At 41.2% G+C, this 14,846-nt stretch overlaps 1 protein-coding gene across 1 annotated transcript in view; it reads left to right on the forward strand.

The window, feature by feature from the left end:
• Positions 1–14,846, forward strand: part of LOC127653441 (retinoic acid-induced protein 1) — a 71,865-nt gene that overhangs the window by 55,501 nt on the left and 1,518 nt on the right. Inside the window, exons 2-4 of the mRNA XM_052140130.1 lie at positions 458–6,208; positions 6,904–6,997; positions 7,555–7,604. Of these exons, the coding sequence (XP_051996090.1) occupies positions 476–6,208; positions 6,904–6,997; positions 7,555–7,604 (5,877 nt within the window). The 5' untranslated portion in view covers positions 458–475. The remainder of the gene's footprint in view (positions 1–457; positions 6,209–6,903; positions 6,998–7,554; positions 7,605–14,846) is intronic.

Genomic DNA, 14,846 nt, shown 5'->3' on the forward strand with positions numbered 1-14,846 from the left:
AATACATTGCTTGTTCAAAATAATTAATTAAATGCTGATCAAACGCTTAATTTGTTGGCATGCATGGACCTCCTAAACACCTCTTGTGAGACATTCATGTGTAATTTCCAATACTGTAGCTGGATTGGTATTCACTGTAGAACATACCACCAAAAGATGGGTTAGTTCAATCTAGGCTCAGAATCCTAGATTTATAAACACAAAAATGATTGATTGCAGCTGCAGTATGTGATAATTAAATTTTTTTGTGCTTATCAGGTGATATATTATATGATTTTACAAATTACTTAGTATGTGCGCAGTGTAATATGATTTTTCATATGACAAAAACAGCAATGAATTCAGATTAATTGAATGAGAGAATGACCTCTTATAAGAAAATTAAGGCACTAAGCATACCCTTTATCTCTTTCTATTCTCTCTCTCTCTCTCTCTCTCTCTCTCTCTCTCTACAAAGAGCCCCCTAGCTGGAGTCATGCAGTCCTTCAGAGAACGTAGTGGTTTCCATGGCAACCAGCACTGCTACCAGCAGGAACCCCAAGAATTATTGCGCCTTGAGAGTTATAGACATCATCACAGCCAGTCCAGACAAGGCTATGAGGCGCACTCTCTAGCTGCTGCGGGGATGTCAACAGCGGGAGCAGGTTCTAAAGACTGTTATGGGCAGCAGACCTATCCCATCTACAGCAGCCCCAGTGCTACTCAGACTAAAAAACCTTACAGAGGAGCTAAAACTCCAAGCCAGCACCTGCAGGCTGGCTACAGTAATCACATGGGCCCTGGATACTCAGCTCAGTATATGAGTGAAGGTCACTTGCAGCAAAAATGGGATGAGTCAGCTCAGATGACCCAGTTTGAGCAGGACATGGTGGGACGGCTGGAGTCGGGGGTCAGTGGGTCATCCCAGTACCTAGAGCAGAACATGCTAGCTATCTCTCAGAGCCAGTGTCATCTTTCCTCTCAGTCCTCTGCCCCTGCATATACAAGCCCCCATCAACAGTGCCCTCCCCCCAATCCTGCACAGTCTCCTTTAATGTATCCCCAGGGCCACTTACATTTCCCCCAGCACTCTCAACCAACTTCCTCCTCCTCTTCATCATTGTATATGGAGAAATGTAATCCAATGCCCCATGGCTACAAGGGATATGGTATTCCAACTAATGCCCAGTATGGAAGACAACTCAGTAATCACAGCAGTCTAAAGCAGAGTGGATACAGACCACAGAATAACTATGGTTACCAGCAAAATCCCTCAAGATCTGGATTTGAACAGGGCTCCATGCAAGGGATGTCTGGTACACAGGAGAACCTCCAGAAATTTCAACACTACAATCAGCCCCAGCAAAACTACTGCATAACAGATATTTCTGTAAGGTCTCCAGAACAATACTATCAGACTTGCAGCCCAAGTTCGAGTCACTCACCTGCAAGGTCTGTGGGAAGATCTCCCTCATACAATTCCACACCATCCCCCTTAATGCCAAACCCTGATTCATTCCAGTATGGACAGCCCCCTATCAACCCTGGGGCTTCCTCATCCACAGGTTTACAAGAACAAAACATGCTGATGCCCCCTCATACCCACACATCGCCCAGTGTCAACCACCAGTCACAGAGCTATTCTAACTCCATGAAGGAGCAATTCTCTGAAAAGCTCCTGTCCAACCCAAGTTTGTGGAGCCTCAATGCCCTGACATCTCAGGTTGAGAATATCTCTAATAATGTACAGCAGCTGCTTCTCTCCGAGGCCCTTGTGGCTAACAAAAAGTCCAGCAAGCGAAACCATCAGAAAAAAGAAGACTATGGAGGCCAGTTAAAGGGTATTGAAGATCAATCTTGTCCTGATAACCAACATGGTCCTCCAACGTCTGATGCTTACAACATTCCCAGGTCCATGACAGCAGAACTGCAGGAACGAGGATACTCCAGTAGTACTGAGGACCAGATGGACAGGAGCTATTACTATTTTGGTCAGGCCAAAGGTCAAGTACACATGCAGACCAACTCGCGGCTTAGCCTCGATGCAGTGTCTGCCTGCTCCTTAAACTCAGCAGATGATATGTCTGTCAGATCAGGTGACTCTGTACGAAGTCTACAGAGTGAAGCCTCTGATGAAAATCTCAATTGCAACCCAAGAGAACAGAGAGAACTGACTGGAGAGGACAAAAACAGCTCTCTCAGGTGCATTAGAGATGAGAGGTCTCCCATGTGTGTAACAGCCCCAAGTCCTATGAAACAGGAGAGTAATTCACCACCAGAAATAAAACGTTCAGAAAGCACTCTAAAAGAGAACTTTGAGGAGTCGGCATGGACTGAGAGGATGGCTGATGAGGAGGAAATTACACAAAGAAAGCTGTCTGCAGAGAATGAGTGCAAAGGAGAGGTCACTGAAAAGCCACAGAAGTGGTTGGAGGATGAGAAAAGCCCTTCTCTTTTTCATAAAATAAATAAAGATGTATTAGAGGAAGGCTACTCATATGAAACAGAAATCTACCGAGGGCTACAAAACAAGTATAATTCAGAGAAAGGAGACTTAACAGACACTGACAGTTTTTCAGACCTTAATCACAAAGGAAATGAAGGCACAGAAATAAGGTCTAGAAATTTCAAATCAGAGCCACTGCCCAATGTTAAAACTCCTGAAAAATCATCACCAGGTAGTTCAGGAACTGATATGTATTTGCCAGAGAAAAAAGAAAACTTTAAGGGTGAAAATTCAGTACAGAGCCTCACAAGCACAGAGGAACCAATGGACACCCTGGAGGAAAAACAGTCTGTCCTCTTCCATAATTCCACTGAGGTGAGAGACGAAATGGAGAGTCTTACAACCTCTGAGGAAGTAATTGATAATAGAGCAAGACCACAGGAGTCCTTTGCAGAAGTATGTAGTACATTTGAAGAGATGGAAAATGTGTCCCAAATCAACACGGAAACTGCAGAAAGCTTTGCCCAGGACACGCCACACAAAGGCAGTGAAAGGAGGTCAGCGTTATGTGACATTGCACCTCAGCCTCAAACTGCCAAGAGTGGCTTCTCAGCTCTCAATGAGAAAACAACACCTATGGCTCAGGCTAGAGAACATCACATTGATCGCAGTGATGCAAAGTTACTGGAGCCTGACTCTCCTCAATTGCCGGGCAAGTCAATACTGCACTCTGCACCATCCTGGGCTGACACCCCGCCCTCCCCCAAGAAAGGAGATGAGGATATGGAACCGGGTATAAGCTGTCCCAGCGCAGTGACTCCCTCAGCCAAACCAGACCCATTGGCCCCATCTGCACATACAAGAATGTTTGGTAAGAAGCATGTACGGGGCAGGAGGAGACTTATGCATTCAAGTGTACGGATCAGGAGACAGCTAAGTGTGGAAGGAGACAAAGCTCCACCTTCTGCCCAAAATCCCAGTATGCCCTCCAGCAAAAGCACCCTTATTAATGATCAGATGGAAAATGCCCACCAGGATGTTAGCAGTCAAACACCAAAACTATTGACAGACAGTTTGCCATCGCGAATGTGCACTCGCTCTTGTGGTTCACAAAGCAGCCCAAAGGTTTGCCATCAAGAGAGAAGGAAATCAGGTCCAAAGCCAGGTTTAAAACTAGGTGTGAAGCCAGGTCCAAAACCTGGTCCAAAGTCTGCTTTAAAACCAGGTCCAAAACAAGGTCTAAAACCAGGGCCAAAGCCTGTTCCAAAATCTAGTGCAAAACCTGGTCCAAAACCAGTTCCAAAATGTGAAATTATACCTAATGTAAAACCAGGTTTAAAAAATACAGGGTTCGCAGAAGTTACAAAGCTTGGTCCAAAGATTGGTTTTCGGCCTGGTCCTAAAACTGGTCCAAAATCTGTTTCTAAACCAGACTTAAAGCTGGAAGCTTTTCTAGAAGAAAATCATGTTCCAAAGTCAAGTCAAATTACCACTGAGTCAAAGCCAACTGAGGAATCAAAGTCTAAAGGCCCTGGTCGACCAAGAGGTGCTACCTTAAATATAAAATCAAGAAAACAAGATAAAAATGTTCTGATTACAACAGACCATACCAAGGACACAAGCTCTTCAAATGAACTTATTCAGAAAGATGTGACTACAGCTTTAACTCTGGACAAAGTTGTAGGTGTTGTGAACACCTCTATGGGTGAAACCACTTTGGAATCTACTCTAGATAGTACTTGTGTAAAGTCTTTAGTCAAAGATCAAAAGTCAATGGTGCTTAGATCACGGAAACAAACAAAGGAAAAATTGACAGAAGAAAAACAGCAAGAGAGTGATAAATCAACAGAGACAACAAGGCTCATAGGAACACAAATACAGGATGTTACTGTAGACCAGTCATGTGGGACAGAATCATCAAATCTTGAATTACCTAAACATATGGATGTCTCTACAGACTCTCTCCAACAACCTAATGAAGAGATAGTTTCCATCAAAAGAAAATCCAGTTTAAAGTCTTCAAACCCAAAAAAGAGTAAAAGAGGTTTGAAAGCAAGTCAAACAAAGACAGAGGGGCCTCCATTAGAAACCGTCACAGAAATCTGCATTGTAAAGGAAAAGCAAAACACAGGGCAGTATTTGCCAAGCAGCAATGTAACCACAGATAACCCTCCTACTGATGAAATCAGTGACATGCCTTCTGCGCCTCCTCAGTGTCCCACTAAAACGAAATATTTGCCCCCTCGGAAAGGCAGGGGACTTAAATATGAGGCAATGGTTCAGAAAATCACATCCCCAGGGTCCAAAAAGCAACCTTTAAATATCCAACCAGATATAGTGCCAGGAGAATCAACATCAAAACTATCACCACAGGAACCAGAGCAAAAGGAGACAATGAACACCCCAGAGGTGGCTCACGAGGAGGGCAAGAGCACAATGAGTACACAAGAGGTCAAAACCACAGCAGGAATTCAAACTCTGAGGAAGAAGAGGAGAAAGTGGGCCACTGTAGAGAGCAGCGATACACCAGATGTAGTCCTGGAAGCTGGGAGCCTTGTTATAAACACACCAAGGCTAGCCAAACAGAGAGCTATTAAAAACAACCACGAGATGCATCTGAAGCAAAGAAAAAGGAGAAGAAAAGAGATTGAACCAGCAGAAAGCATTTCCATTGTGGAGCAACAGGAGCCTGTGCAGCCTGATATTCCACCCCCACATCCACTGTCGTCTTCTTTACTAGAAACAGGTGAACAGACACAGTATGAGAAGCCACCAACAGAATTATGCCCACCAGTAATAAAAGCCAAAAGAGGCAGGCGACCATCACTTAAAAAGAGACAGAAGGAAGCATCAAATCAAACTGAAGATGACAAAGTAAAAGAGAGAAAAAAGCCTGAACCTAAGAAAAAGATTCAAACAAATCTTAGTGTACTCAAAGTTGAAGTGAAGAGAACTAAGCAGAGGAGGAAATGCAACAAAGATTTCCTTCCAACAGTGAAGGGAACATTATCAGACTTACATCCACCACAGAGCAATGACAAATATTCTTTCAGACCATATGTACACATTGACAGCTCTTTGGAGCCAACATCCCCTTGTACCATCGTCAACAGGCCAGAGGAAGCGCATCTGCTCACCCAGGCAAGAAAAAAGAGTGGTGCTAAAATAAAAAATCTAGTCACAGTTACCAAGGCAATATTAAACACCTCAGTAATGCTCCAGGGGCCCTTAGTTAACAAAAGCCTAATTGACAGGTGTCTAACGTGCTGCCTATGCGGAAAGCCGTCAAATTACAGAGAGCTTGGGGACTTGTGCGGCCCTTATTATCTCGAGGACTGCGTACCACGGAAAATGCTGTCTTTAACACACAGGAATGATTTCATACAAAGCAGCAACAGTGCTAAAGAGACAGAAGCCAGCTGCTGCATAGAGCACATAGACTCACAGTGTGCATCTGAGAATGACGCACATCAGGAGGGGACGAATGAAGGATGTAGCAGGCATCCCAGGAGGGGGAAAAAGGCTATTAGGGAACAGTTAAGAACCCGCCCTACCTTGCGGATGAGATTCAAAAGACTGCTGCTGTTGCAGAGGAGACTTAGTGGATCTGCTCCCCCTGCTGGTGAGGAGGAGAGTGGAACTACTCTGCAGAGATTGCAGATGGAGGCAGAGGCTAAAGAGCACTGGGCTCATGAAGCTTGTACTATCTGGACCAGAGGCATCATCCTGGTAGCAGGAAAACTCTATGGGCTGAAAGAGGCTGCTCAGAGTGCTGCACATGCAGTAAGTGTTTCATTTACATAAACCCAATTCAGTAACCGTTTCTTATATTGCTGACAAAGAGCCAACAGCATGGCTATGTTCAAAATAGCGTGCTCAGATGTGCAATACACTGTGAAGCAGACACAGTTGATACAATGCACTTGTATCAACCATGAGTTTAGCATCTCTTTCTGGACATAGTATTTGCTGGACTGCCAAAAGACATTTTTATACAAATTTGACTAAAATTTGACTGAGAAGATAACTGGATGCCAATCACTGCATGCAAACATGCAAAGTAGTAAGGTCATAAAACGATGTAGTAGACTTCTGAATGTAGCATGTATCATTGAATACTCCATACTGTTTCACATACTATTTTTTAGAAATATGTAGGCAAGGTAAACTAAGCACTAAACTAGTATTCCATTCCAGACATAGCCAATGTTTCCTAAATACTCACTATATAACCAAAAAGTGAGAACCAGACTGCTTCTATATATTATATTGTATTATATTATATTATATTATAAAACTGGTTATAATTACATACAAACTTAAATATACTTTGCACATATGTAAATTGCTGTGAACTGGCTTTGAGTGTAGTTAGTCTAGAACTGTCTTACCTCACATCAGCAACTGGTGGAGGCTCAGGGGAATGAAGGAGTCGATGTTTCAGAGAGATGCTCCTCAGGCTTTCTGTCTCATCACAGAAATGCTCCAGGTGCCAGAGTGAGGGAGCTTCCATCTGCTGCAGCTGGAAGAGCTGTACTCAGATGTACCATTATATCTGCGCCAAAGAGATGGGTAAGAGTTCTGCGATGTATGTACTTGTCCATTATTGACAGGAGTGCTTCCCAACCCTGGTCCAGGAGGACCCCAAACACTGCACCTTTTAGTTGTCTCCCTTAATTTACACACCCAGTTCTTTTCATGGAGGCTCTGCTAATGAGCAAATGAGTGGAATCAGGTAGGTTATATAAGGGGGACATCCAAAATGTGCAGTGTTGGGGGTATTCCAGGACCAGGGCTGGGAACCACTTCAATAGACTATCTGGCCAAGAACTGCCCACTTTACCTGGAAGGGTCATCTGATCAACAGGTAAAAATGAAATGCTACTGTAAACATGTTTTCATTTTTACATGACATTTAGCAATATTTGGCCTTTAGCAGTCATTTCCCTATACCTCCAAGTGTTTCATGTATTATTTTTCAGTGACCTTTCCCATCATAGAAATTGGCTAATATGGAACAAGAGGGCAAGCTATTACAGTCCCTTGCTTTGCATTTTCCAGGGGCACTTTTGCCTTCAATTCCTGCTTCTGCACTCTTTCACATTCTCTTCTCTCCGTTTCTTTTCCAGGCTGCACATTTCAAGAAGAGACCTTCTCAATTAGGTGTCCGGAACACAAGGTAAGCAGGAGAATTGGTTTTGCACTCAGCAAAGGACATCTCTGATCTAAAAGACACCCCCATTATACCATGCACTTCAGTGTCCTTGTAACATTCTACCACCTCCCTAACAGCAGTACAGAGTGAATCTAGAGAGTAGAGCACAATTCTTCATCAGCACCATCTCTCCAGGCGACAGATGATCCCAGAGCATATCTCACCCTTATCTCTCTGCTATTGACTGGGCAGCTCTCCACTGAAAGCACAAGTTAGTGAAGGGATGTTAATTAGACATTCTACAGTAGGTTCTCCGAGTCTCCTTGTTCTCCTCTAGGAGCCAAACTGTAAAGAAAAAAAAAGGTTTTTAGAAGCTGCCTGATGCGTATTATTGTGTGAGGGAACAGCAAAATATCCATGTTTTCATTCAAGGTCTTTTAGCTTGCTTGAAGCACAAAGCTGTCCAAAAACATTATTTCACTGTTTAAATCAAATCTAATGTTGAAATTTTGCCTAAACTTTGTCCTAAACTTGTAAAGTATACTGCAGAATTTTAGACATAAATGTTGTGCTTGCCTATGCAAAGGTCAATGCCACAATGCAAGAGTGTTGGGAGTGGTTGCCAGGGCAGGTGCTATGAGGTTGCTAAAGTGTTCTGAGTTGTTGCTAGGGCATTGGTAGGTGGTTGCTAGGGCATTGCTATGTGGGTTTTTAGGTTTTCTGAGTGGTTGCTAGTGTTCTGTGTGGTTGCTAAGGCGTTGCTAGGTGGTTGCTTAATGGCCCAAGTCAAAAGAGCCCTGTCATTATGATATTCTGGTCCCTAGATATCACTCAAGTCCCTCCTTCAGTGTAAGACTATGTGAATTTTTTGGCCATTTTATAGTTTACCAGGCAAAAATCATCTGATCGCTTAGAAAAGTAATAGCACACTTCTCCTTAACAAACTGCAGGATATGATGTATCATTTACCTCCATAGCACATAGCAAGGTCCAAAATTAGTTAAATGCTTAAACCCTGTCTACACCGGACTTGTCCGTTGACACGACAGGACGTGATGCAATGGTTTGAGGTTGACTACACTAAAAGCAGCGAAGTGAACATTCTAAATTATGCGCAGACAGCACGGACCAATCATCTATAAGCTAGAGTAATAAAGTGGCTGGAGTAGCTCTGCAGCACGTCAGCAATAGAACGGAGCATCTGTTGGAAAAATGGGAAAAATACAACATAGTTTGCATTCCTTTACAATAAGTTTTGCATGCCCTCGCAATAAGTTTACATTGGTTTTACTACTGTAACCATATTTTAACCATGATATTCGTAGTGAAACTATAGTGATAATACAGGAAAACCAGAACAATGGTAAATCTATGGTATGGTAAATCATAATTTTGTGATTATTATGGTTTTACTATACAAAAGCCATAGTTTAATTATAGTTTTACTATTGTAATATTGTAGACTGTAAGAAATCGTTATTGTAATGTAATAATATTGTAGTAACATGAATGTTGTAGGCTAACCATGTTTTGCTTTTGTTTTTGTTTTGTTTTTTATGGTGGAAAATTTATATTGCGAGGGAAAGTAAAACTATTGCGAGGGAAAGTAAAACTATTGCGAGGGAAAGTAAAACTATTGCGAGGGAAAGTAAAACTATTGCGAGGGAAAGCAAAACTATTGCGAGGGAAAGTAAAACTATTGCGAGGGAAAGTAAAACTATTACGAGGGAATGTAAAACTATTAAGTAGGGAATGCAAAACTATTACGAGGGAAAGTAAAACTATTGCGAGGGAATGCAAAACTATTGCGAGGGAAAGTAAAACTATTGCGAGGGAAAGTAAAACTATTGCGAGGGAAAGTAAAACTATTGCGAGGGAATGCAAAACTATTGCGAGGGAAAGTAAAACTATTGCGAGGGAAAGTAAAACTATTGCGAGGGAAAGTAAAACTATTGCGAGGGAAAGTAAAACTATTGTGAGGGAATGCAAAACTATTGCGAGGGAAAGTAAAACTATTGCGAGGGAAAGTAAAACTATTGCGAGGGAAAGTAAAACTATTGTGAGGGAATGCAAAACAATTGCGAGGGAAAGTAAAACTATTGCGAGGGAAAGTAAAACTATTGCGAGGGAAAGTAAAACTATTGCGAGGGAATGCAAAACAATTGCGAGGGAAAGTAAAACTATTGCGAGGGAATGCAAAACTATTGCGAGGGAAAGTAAAACTATTGCGAGAGAACGCAAAAGTTAATGTGAGGGCACACAAAACTTTTTCAGAAATAAAATTCCCACTCTGTCCTCCATAGAATTAGGAATGATATATATATATTAATATTAGATGAAAAAGGCCCACAAATAACAATAATTAAATATATATTAAATATTATATTTAAATAATTATAAATATAATATATAGATTATTTCCATATCATTGAACATAAACCTATTGTTGGCCAGCAGTCAACAGCAACTTCCATTTTGCAAATGAATTTGTCAATCCGCCTGAGGTAGACTTTATTATAAGGACGCAGGCGTCAATGTACCCATGCGTCAGATGGACGTTTTAAGCGTCACATCAAAAGCACTGTGTTTTTAGGATGCTGTGTCAAGTTAAACATAGTTTGAAACATAGAAAACGGCATCTTGAGACCCCTACATTCAGAATTGTGCTCCCCCCAGCTGTGTTTGAATGTAGGAATGCCTCCTCATCCTGGCTCCAATCAAGAATTGGACAATTCTGCATTCGGAGGTTATATATGGAGGTAGGATAAAACTAAAGTGCTTTTCAAACTGTTATGAGAGTTTAATTCGTTTAAAAATAATGCATCTGATAACTGATAATGCATGAGGTCAGCTTTCAGCCCTTGGCTGCGTTCTACTTCACTTTAAACATCCACTCACTAACTTCCCTAAGCACTTCCCCTCGGGGAATCCCCGCCGCCATTTTGGAAGTTTGTTCCACTTCGTAAATTGGGCGAGGAAAGTTTCTACTGGCAAACCCTTGATTTTCACAGAGGGAGAGATCCTACTTAGAATTACACTTAAGGCAGCTCCATATCCCACAAAGCAAATCCATTGTGATATCACAGCATAGACTGTGTTTACTACCCAACCCCCAAACAACTCTATTGTATGATAGAAGTAAAGTTAGGTCAGTTAAGCAGTTTAGGAAAGTTATACTTAGATTTAACAGCATAATACTTGTAGGTACATTAAACTGACTGTTTGTTACACAGCCATAGCCCATATGTATGTTTGTATCAGTAAATTGTTGCCTGTAAAGCTGCACATTGCTTATGCAGCTGGAGTTGCACTTACTGCCCCCTGCTCATTGGGACTTGCAAAAACATGAATGTGGTTCCTAAAGCTTGAATTGCTTCAATGGTTGAAATATTTCATATTACAGTCTAGGGAGAGAGAAATAAATAGAAACCAAGCAAGAACATTCTCGAAAATGGGCTTGACACAGAAAGAGAAAGGGAAATGATATTTAGCAGTAGTGAAGTGCTGCTTCTTCTCGGAGACAAAACCTGGCGAGAGATCAAAACATCCCACCCTCCTCTCTCCATCTCTCCCCCTCCCTTCCTCTCTCACCCTCCCACGACAAAGGCAGAGGAAGGCAGAACGAGACAAACAGAGCAAAGGAGAAAGTTCAGAACAGCAGGGGGATCTAAGGGCTTTGGGTCTCTGGGATGCCAATTTGGCGCTTTAATGAAAGCGAGCGGCAGAGATACCACCCCCATCCAGGTCTCACAGGAAATCTCCTCCTCTTCTTCATCTTCCTTGCACACACTCAGTGGCGAGCTCTTTTTTGGTTCACATGGAAGGAAAACATGACAACATTAATGCATCTTCAGGTCAGGGCGAATGGGGGCGGCGAATCAGCCAGGTCGATTTTTTGGGGGCTGTTTCCTCCCTTCCTGTATGTGTGGGAATACAGAAAAACTCAATTTGCATTTACTGAAGAAAATAGCAGTGCTAAAGGCAGCAAATAGGCAGTAACAGAATTGTGTTGAGGTTTTAGGTAAGCTGAGGTTTTTGCCTTTGGTTCTGTGTGAATGAAATGCTGCATCAGAGCCTTTCTATTTAAAGATTATAACTGGACAACACCACTCACATGCAACATGATGAGGTCATGTGACAACAATGTAGCGTACAGCTGTTTGAAACGTTTATCGTGGAATAATATTGTGGAGAGCGGGTGGGTCGAGTGGTGACTCTGGGAGGGAGTCTGTTAGATTTTGAAATGCGTACATTCTACTGTAAAGCCCAAAGTATACTTCAATCAGAAGTGAACGCTAGTCGTCTGCGTACAGGATGCGCAACACAAATTTCGTCATCAGAAGAGATCTGAAAACGCAGTATTCGAATGCGCCTGGAATTATTTGCACTACTTAGTGGGTCCACAAGGTGGCAGCACTCACATTTGAGCCATTGCTGTCACAAAGAAGCGCTAGAAGAAGATGTAATCGCCACTAAACAACAGGAGACGAATGTGGAAACAAAAATAGTGTATGCGCAAGTCAAGAGTTTGTGTGTGAGGTGACACCTGCATTTGTATAACTTAAGTCTGAAGGAAGATAAATATGTCTTTATGGGTCATGGATAGAAATAGTCCAGTTTCTCAAAGCAGTCGTAGTGCGCAAGCGCTTGTATATGTGCACAGTCAAATGAAGTATACTTTATGCTTAGGCTTTTAAAACAAAGCTAAACATAATGTAGAGTGCTGCCTTGCAAGAACTGTAACAAGAGCTAACAGAGAGAGAGAATGCCCCGAGAACAGAGGAGGGAGAGAGAACGATTGCAAAGGCATGAAAGGCTGCTGTGGAGGAGAGATACATAAAAAAAAGCCTCTTTGACAGCACAATTAGGAGACGGTCCTGCTGCGTGTTTCAGAGAGTGGGTCGGATTCAGATCCCAGCTCGTTGTGGCTTTCAAATGGGCGCAGCAACAACTGCTCTTGCACAGGCAATTAACGCTGGTGATGTAGAGTGCCACACACACAAACATACACACAGTGCTGTCATGCAGCTGCATATGCAACACACGTGTCATGCTTGCACAATGTGCTTACAACCTGTGGGAATGTGAGGGGTATCGTCTTTGCCAAACATATTGGGCCAATCATTCCGGTTACCTAACTCTGTAGCTGTGTCCCAAACGACACACTTCTGCACTATTCTACAACATTTTGTAGTGTGAGTAGTATATTAACACTGAAAATGCAGCAAAAAGATGTGTATTTTAAATATCCGGATAATGCACTTTTTAACCGTCAAAACGGAGTGTGAAATGTTGGACACTTCATGCACTCAGCACACGCAGCTTGCCGTACATAGCGGAAGGGGTGGAGTTACCTGTCTATGCTGCTGGTCTGACAAAACAATTGTAAATAATGAAGAATGTAGCAGCTGGTGACAATTCAGTGGATACAACAGCACCTTCAGTGGATTTACCATCACCCCAAGCTTTGTGAATTTGTACGTTGTGAATAAGTGTTGAACTGAGGTTGGCTAATGCGCTAAAGCTAGCGACAACACATTGCATGTGTTTGAAACGTAACTTCCATCAGCTGTTAAACGGAAAATGCTTCCGTTTCGTTATGTCTTCGATTTGGGATGATGCTACACTTTGAAAATTCATACATTACATGTCTATGCGATATAGATATGTTAATTAAAATATATGCGTGAATCAAAAAATAATAAGCGCAAATATATATTTTTTTTTATTTATTTCTGCACTTAAAATAAGTGCAGAAATAAATGAAAAGCACAGATCAAATAATAAAAAGCATGAATCAAAAATAAACATTTAAAATATGCTGAAAAATATTAAAAATAACAGAAAAATTAGCAAACAAAATCATGTTTTCCTTGATTATATTACTGTTTTGTGATCTCTGACAAATTTGCTCATATTTAAAAAAAACTTACACTTACGCTGTATTTTTCTTTGCTTTTGTTTCCAAGTTCTGTGCTTGATTTCCCAAAACTTGTGTGTTTTATGTAAATCAGGGGGTGTTTTGGGTCCTTATTGGTCCACTAGTTCTTGATCGACAGCTCCTACTCTTGTCAATCATTTGAAGAGGGGAGGTGACATCACTCCAATGCGACTCCGACAGCTGCTGCTCAATATTATATTATTTGTGGTTGATAAATACAGTACCCTGCTTGTGTCTGTTTTGAGTATTTTCTGCAGCTCTAGGAAACAATGTGTTGTCCGAGTAGGTCATTATCATGCTTGTAATTTTTTGATTCACGCTTATTGTTTTCTGATCCGCGACCGCAATACTTTTGACGTGATTTTGATCCCATACATGTCTGAGTGCATACTACTATATTTTGTAAGTGTATAGTGTGTTGTTTGGGACACAGCTTCAGTGTTAACAAACTACTACAGTCGTTTTGTGTCGCACCTTTTAACTTCTACAAATGAATATGCTAGTGTTAAGTAAGCATTTCAATAACAGTTTACAGAAATATGCTCGGGTCAAGCTCAGGTATTTGAAATGATAGCTTAATTATTTACACAATAGCATGAAATTAACAAAATGTAAACAAAAAGTTAAAGTTAGCCATTGTGAGGGATTGATAGCTTATGAGGGGGTCAACTTGAAGTTAATTTGGATATTTTAACCACCTTTTGATGGTTTGAATTGTGATATTATCATAGAGATTTCTGTAAATGTATCAATGGAATGTTCTATTGTGAGACAAGCCAACTAATACCACAAAAACATCACTGACTCCATCAAACAGGCTACATTGCTAATAGTTACTGATGTTCATTATGTTGTTTTCCCACTAAAATGATGTCACTTCCTGGAGTGAGAAAAAAGGATAATCATTGTTACAGGGAGGCACTTACAAGGGCTAGTCCGCAGATGTTAAACTACATTGTTTCAAAAGTATAGTTACAAGACGTAAACAATGTACATGTTAAAATGATTGTAGTGTGATGCAATTGTTTACTTTATAAGGGTAAAGTTATATCCAATATTACAATGTTTTATCACATTAAAATCATGTTAACATGTATAATGTTTATGTCTTTTGGTTATACTATTGAAACAGTGTGTAATGATGGACTGGCCCCATTAAGTGCATCACTGTTACAGTTTTAAATAAACAAGCTGAAATTATTTTCTGTGGTAACCAGCATTATTCAACAAATGCTGAGCTTAACTGAACTCGGAATATTCCTTTTATTGTGATACTGCAATAAAAGAAAACTGATCTTTGATTTCCAGCTTTAAGATTTTTTCCA

Source organism: Xyrauchen texanus, chromosome 12 (genome assembly GCF_025860055.1).
Source record: "Xyrauchen texanus isolate HMW12.3.18 chromosome 12, RBS_HiC_50CHRs, whole genome shotgun sequence".
Lineage (NCBI taxonomy): Eukaryota > Metazoa > Chordata > Actinopteri > Cypriniformes > Catostomidae > Xyrauchen > Xyrauchen texanus.